The sequence below is a fragment of the Arachis ipaensis genome, chromosome B07 (assembly GCF_000816755.2).
Source record: "Arachis ipaensis cultivar K30076 chromosome B07, Araip1.1, whole genome shotgun sequence".
Taxonomy (NCBI): Eukaryota; Viridiplantae; Streptophyta; class Magnoliopsida; order Fabales; family Fabaceae; genus Arachis; species Arachis ipaensis.
In genome coordinates, this window is record NC_029791.2 from 2,345,324 (window position 1) to 2,350,963 (window position 5,640).

General features: G+C 34.8%; 1 protein-coding gene across 7 annotated transcripts; it reads right to left on the minus strand.

Moving 5' to 3' along the window:
* Positions 344 to 4,357, minus strand: LOC107610185. Of its 7 annotated transcripts, none has more exons than XM_021106938.1 (7): positions 4,108 to 4,357; positions 3,778 to 3,960; positions 1,904 to 2,576; positions 1,476 to 1,776; positions 1,297 to 1,406; positions 1,151 to 1,218; positions 344 to 574 (listed from the first exon to the last, which is right to left on the minus strand). In XM_021106938.1, the coding sequence occupies exons 3-6, from the start codon at positions 2,560 to 2,562 to the stop codon at positions 1,167 to 1,169; spliced, it is 1,122 nt and encodes a 373-aa protein (XP_020962597.1). In that variant the 5' UTR covers positions 2,563 to 2,576; positions 3,778 to 3,960; positions 4,108 to 4,357; the 3' UTR covers positions 344 to 574; positions 1,151 to 1,166. The 7 variants fall into 7 exon arrangements, with proteins under 7 accessions (XP_020962597.1, XP_016167768.1, XP_020962595.1 ...); XM_016312282.2 differs by having other exon boundaries at positions 3,520 to 3,960; XM_021106936.1 differs by having other exon boundaries at positions 3,078 to 3,960.

The following is a 5,640-nucleotide window of genomic DNA, read 5'->3' on the forward strand; positions in this document are numbered from 1 at the left end:
TTATGACTTTTATTTTGATAATATCATTCTTTTTTATATAAATTTATACAAATATACAATGCAAAAAAATCATGTGGCATCATGTGTGAAATGACATCACTAAAAATAGGAGTGGCAATATCATTTTTCTAATTACAATTATAATATCCTATAATAATCACCATTGTCAACTTTCTATCACAGCATTCATCCATTATTGGCTGCTTTTATGTTAACATTATCAACCCGAGTACTGATTGATTAATATTTTAATTTAATTTCTAATCCAAATAATAACAACAATAAATATAAACTCGTAATTTAAAATTCAGAAACGATTGTTCATGAAATAATAAACACAATCTGCTTAAAAATTAAAGGAGTTCACTGCTATTAAAACTTCAAAACAGGTCACTAAGTGCAAATTAATAATAAAGTACTAGGCACTCTGCAGATCTTAATTGGAGTTTGGTTTTTGGAACTTGTCCCAGATGAGATTCCCAAGAACAAACTAGAAATTCTAAGGTTTTTCTTTTAAAAATCCTCTTGGATTTTCCTTTGCAACAACTTCTTCGGCAAGCACATTTGCATAAATCTGCATAAGTTCGCAGGAGACACAAATTTAAAGGAAAGTTATGGAAATTTCAGAATTACGAACTCAAATAGTTGGTCACTTCGTTTTGTTTATTTAGAAATTAAAACAACAAAAATCATGGCTACTCTAATGTCAAATAATACTATGTCCATGACAGATTGATCACTTGAAAGCTATTACGGCATAATTGCACCAAGGTTTACGTTAATGTTATTGCAACTTTTGTTTCAGATTTCATTTCATCAGCCTTAAAAATAACTCTGTTAGTTGCATTTGTAGAGTTGAGATGGAAAGACTTAGGCATTTATTGATACAACTTGGATAAATGTTTCCATGCATTTTATAATTAAAATGGGACCACTGACCTTTCACTCCATATCCAGTGATTCTTTCTACAGTAAGCTCAATCTTGGTAGTATAATTTCAGGCGGATATAGATGATATTTTTTTATGTTGCAATTATAATAAATCAGATCAATGAATACTAGAGTGAACAAATGCATTCTTGTCTTTATGAAATGGAGAAGTAGCTCATCAATTAGCAAAACTAAACACACAAGTAGACATGAATCTAACCTTTTTCACATATCCTCTATGTGACTAAGTCGATTTGATATGCTAATGACCACACTAAGACTTTCATCCTGAAAAATAATAATTAAAATAAGCAAAAAAAAAAAAAAAGAGAGAAGTACAAATTGAACAGCATTTAGATTACTAACCTTCCAGAGGGATTTTCAAGCGCTAAAATAGCATTCATGGTCTCTATACTTGGAAGTAAAAGATTATAATATCTCATAAATGTCTCGTGAAGTTCTTCAGGAGAATTCGCCTGCAAAAGAATTAATCAATATGAAAAAAGTAACCTATCATAGAGAAACATATTCAAAATTTTAATTACCTCTTTCCATTTATTAAAGTTTCCATGCTGGATGCAGTTCCGATAGAATGTGAGTACACTATAGTCGTCGTCAAAAATCTTAGCTTTGCTGCGTATGCTCTTCTTGTAGACTTCAGTTAAACATGCATCGTTATGATTATAATCCCATTTCCGAAATTGAGAACAAAGTATAATCTCGTCATTCGGTGTTTGTCCGTGAGGATAAAACAGCCATTGGAGTGCTTCCAAAAAGTTTATTCTTCTGTTTACATTCCAGAAGAGAACCGGATCCAGAGCCCATTCGATTCTTAGGGCGTATTGCCTACATGGAAGTTATTTCAAGTTAAGGTTTCTCTCATAATAAGGAATTAAGAACGAAGGAACGAAAATGCCCTCCTAAACACGTATCACATCATTTAAACTTATTAGAGGAAAAAAAAAGAAAATACCTCGTATGGAGCTCGAGTTGACGGAAGCATAACTCGTCAACCTCTGCAGGTATACAATATTGTTGGTTTGGGAATTTCACAACTTGCTCTATGATGAGCTGCAACATTTGGACATCAGTAGATAGCATCCTATCCAAATCAGCACGTCCATCTTGCTCCACCATATCGGTGAGAATACCACATACTTGTGTATCGCACTTTTTAACTTTGATGCCATATGTCAAAGTTAAATTCCCATGATATTGTCTCTGGAGATGCAATTTCTTTAAACCTTCAAAAATAGGTTTAAAGATCAACATGAAATCTTCTTTGATTGTTTTCCACCAACTACTTGCATCCCAATTATCCTTCAGAATTGATTTGGTCTTTAGCCAAGAAGCTAAATTCAATTCGTAGCAATCTGAAATGATCCTTTTTTGTGAGGAATCTAGGAAATTCATTCTCAAGAAAATATTCTTGTCGTAAATAGTACATTCTAGTTGTCTTTCAAACCAACGCCTTAATTTATCATGGTCATTGTTTTCAGAAAATTGACGGACCGTCACCCGGTATGGAAGAAAGGAAGGCAGATCTGAAAATCCACTTTCTCCTAATGTGGTATCACTAGACCCTTGCTCGTAATTGTAATAAAAGTCACCATTTTCAAGTGTTAAAGACATGGCGTGCTTTCTACCTAAGTTAAAAAAACATGACATCAAAAGAAAATTATAATCATTAAGACTCAAGCAATTTTTTAATTTGTAACTTAACTACTTCGCAAACAAGCATCTAATAGCTTCGATGATAAATCATAGTTTTTTATTGTTGATGGCGAGTCATCACTGAGAGCCAAAATATGCCGGATTATGGCGTATTGCATTGCAGGAAATGGCAGATGGCCTAAAAAATACATGTATGCACAAAAAAGAAGAAAAACTGCACATGTAATAAATTATAAAATCTAATTAATATAAGCAATTATCTACTGACAAGACATGCAATTAATTCAGCAAATTTAACAAATAAACATAACATCAAGTCATAACACACCAAAAAATATTAGACATAGAACTTAAATGCCAATTATGGCACAGTCAAATACTAAAAACTCAACAAAAAAATATTGGTTGTCTTGAAGTAGACATAATGAACCTATGTAAATTGAAAAAAAGAACACAAAAAGAAAGGAACGAACAAAATCCTCAAGGCCATATCGCCATGGCGCTGTTGTACCCACCATTTTAAAACACAGATAAATACCCTACAGTGTAGTGGATATATAGGCGCAAAAGGTTCAGGGACAATTTTGGAATTAAGAAGAATCAGAGAGTGGAAAATTTGGAAAAATTGAGTGGGTCCTCGAGTATTGATAACTTGGGTCTTGGGGAGACATTGAGAGAAGGGGAATGCCATGCTAACCTGTGGGTGTGTGCATAGCGCGTGTAATTGCTATCGGGGAAAGAGGGGTGTAAGGGTAGGAAAGGAAAGGCGAGCTGAATTTGGGAATTGGCTTGGAGAGTGGGGTTGCTATAGCCTATAGGGCCCTATTTCTGTTGGATTGTTGCTGAGATCTAGACTCATCAGGGTGAATAACACTATTATACTACTCCTTCTAGTTTCTATGTTTGGTTTCTTACAATTTGGCACCAGAGCCCTTGTTCTTGAAGCTTTGTGAGCTTTCTTTTTAGCGCTGCCTTGGAGGAAAGGATGAATACGTTAAAGACGGAGTTCGATGAGATGATGTGACTCTTGAAGGGTCAGAGGGCGACTAAAAGGGTAAACTTGAAGGACCGATTGAATTGGGTCCAAGGCATTCAAAGGAGGGGCATGACTCCCCACATCGCTACAAAGCTCATCCCAACTCTCACTCCCATCTCTGAAAGTAGTGATATTACCCCATTCCCGCGGAGTGCCTTTCACAGGGTTATTCTCGGGGAAGCCAAATGTCACACTCGTCGCTCCAGCAGCTTTTTTGTTAAGGCCCCAGCTCTTAGCCCAGCTCTTCTCCACCAGCTACCTTTATCAGCTGCTATGGTTCCCTTTCCGAATGCAAATGTCTATCTCTTTGCGGCCACAACCTATTCTAATAGGACCCATATTCAATTTCTTAAGGTAGCGTTTGGTAAGGAGTATTGGGACTGAGATATTAATGACGTCAGAACTTTAAAAATATTCTACAAAATTTCACAGAATAAACAATGAGCTAATAATCTACTGCACATCACCTTATTAGAGGCAAATCGTGACGGCGAACTAGACGCGAGCAGAGGCAGACGACAAACAAGAGGGGAACAGAGGTCAGGACAAACAAGAGGCAAGCAGAGGCAGACACGAACAAGAGGCGAACCACCAGCGGCGACGACGAGGGTGGAAGGCTCGAGGCTGCGTCTTTGAGGAGTGCGTGAGCCAGCTTGCGGCGTTGATACTACAGGAAAAACGCTAGTTACTGTCGGATATTATCCGACAAAGAAAATCTCTTTTTATTATTATTAGGAAATCTTTTTAGAAACTGTTTATTTATTAAACAACTACAGATTTTGCAATTGAAAAAAAAAACTAGTATTGAATTTTAAAAAATATTATTTTTATGAAAAATTTTGTAATTCAATTGATCGACCACTAATATATAAATATTATTAAAAAAATTTTAAATAAAACAAATTCAAAATCATTGAAAAAAAATTAGTCTATCCATAATAGAAGAAGAGATGAGATTATACGAAAAATGTAATTAATTCTTTCTTTTGTACGAGTTATTGCTTATTGCTTATCTGTCAAAAGTTTTGAGTTTAATATTGATATTTTAGCAACAAATCCAATAAATCTAAGTGTAGTGCTTGGGGTATTGGTTTTTTTTTTTTTTTAAAGGGAGTGTGTGCGAGTTGTTTATTTTAACGGAAAAAATTGGTTCCGACACCAACAAAAAATTTATTTGATGAATTTAGGTTTTTTAAATAAAAAAAAATTTACTATCAAATAATCCCATGCTAAATCCAACGATATATAATTAAAATTTCATTTTTCTAAAGTTGATATCTGTTTAGATATATTAGTATAAAATTCGGGCTATGCCCAGACTAAATACTATTCCTTTATAAAATTTATTGATACTTATTTATTAATATTAATAATTATTATTTTTATTTTTACAAGCTATCAGGAATTTGTTGCCTAGAAAATTTGTTCCGCCAGAAATTTTTAACGATATAGTTACAGCGGCCCTAGCATTAATTGGGTTCCACCACGTTTCGCGAGTAAGCGAAATGAGAGAACATTCTACACTGTTGAGTGCTTTGGTAAAACGATGGAAACCTGAGACGCACACGTTTCACCTTCCAATCGGCGAAGTGGCTACGATACTAAAAAACATGACACATACATTTGTTCTCCCAGTTAATAGGGAGCCCGTCATGGGTAAAACGGACAACGGTCGTTAATTCTTGTACTCCTGCTCCGTCCTAGAGTATCCTGTAAAGCAAAGCACGTAATTTTAATCAGAAATTACAAACTACTAAGAATAAACCCATAACAACAACTTCAAATACCTGTGTTAACCACGAGTTTATGCAAGTATGGAGTCTTGAACCTCCTTAAGAAGTTGAACCCGATGTGCCTGACACAGAACATATGTCATGCCCTTGGTGGTGACCATGCACCGTTACTGCGAGCTATTGCTGCATCGATGGAGTTATTGTAAAACCCGTAAAATTAATGAATAATTAACTAATAAATTAAATTTTAATAAAAGAAATTAGGAA

Coding starts and splice junctions, on each gene's coding strand:
- LOC107610185 (XM_021106935.1), bottom strand. CDS start 2,598: ATGTCATGTTTTTTTAACTTAGGTAGAAAGCACGCCATGTCTTTAACA. Junction 1,777..1,903: donor CAACTCGAGCTCCATACGAG/GTATTTTCTTTT, acceptor ACTTCCATGTAG/GCAATACGCCCTAAGAATCG. Junction 1,407..1,475: donor ACTTTAATAAATGGAAAGAG/GTAATTAAAATT, acceptor ATTCTTTTGCAG/GCGAATTCTCCTGAAGAACT.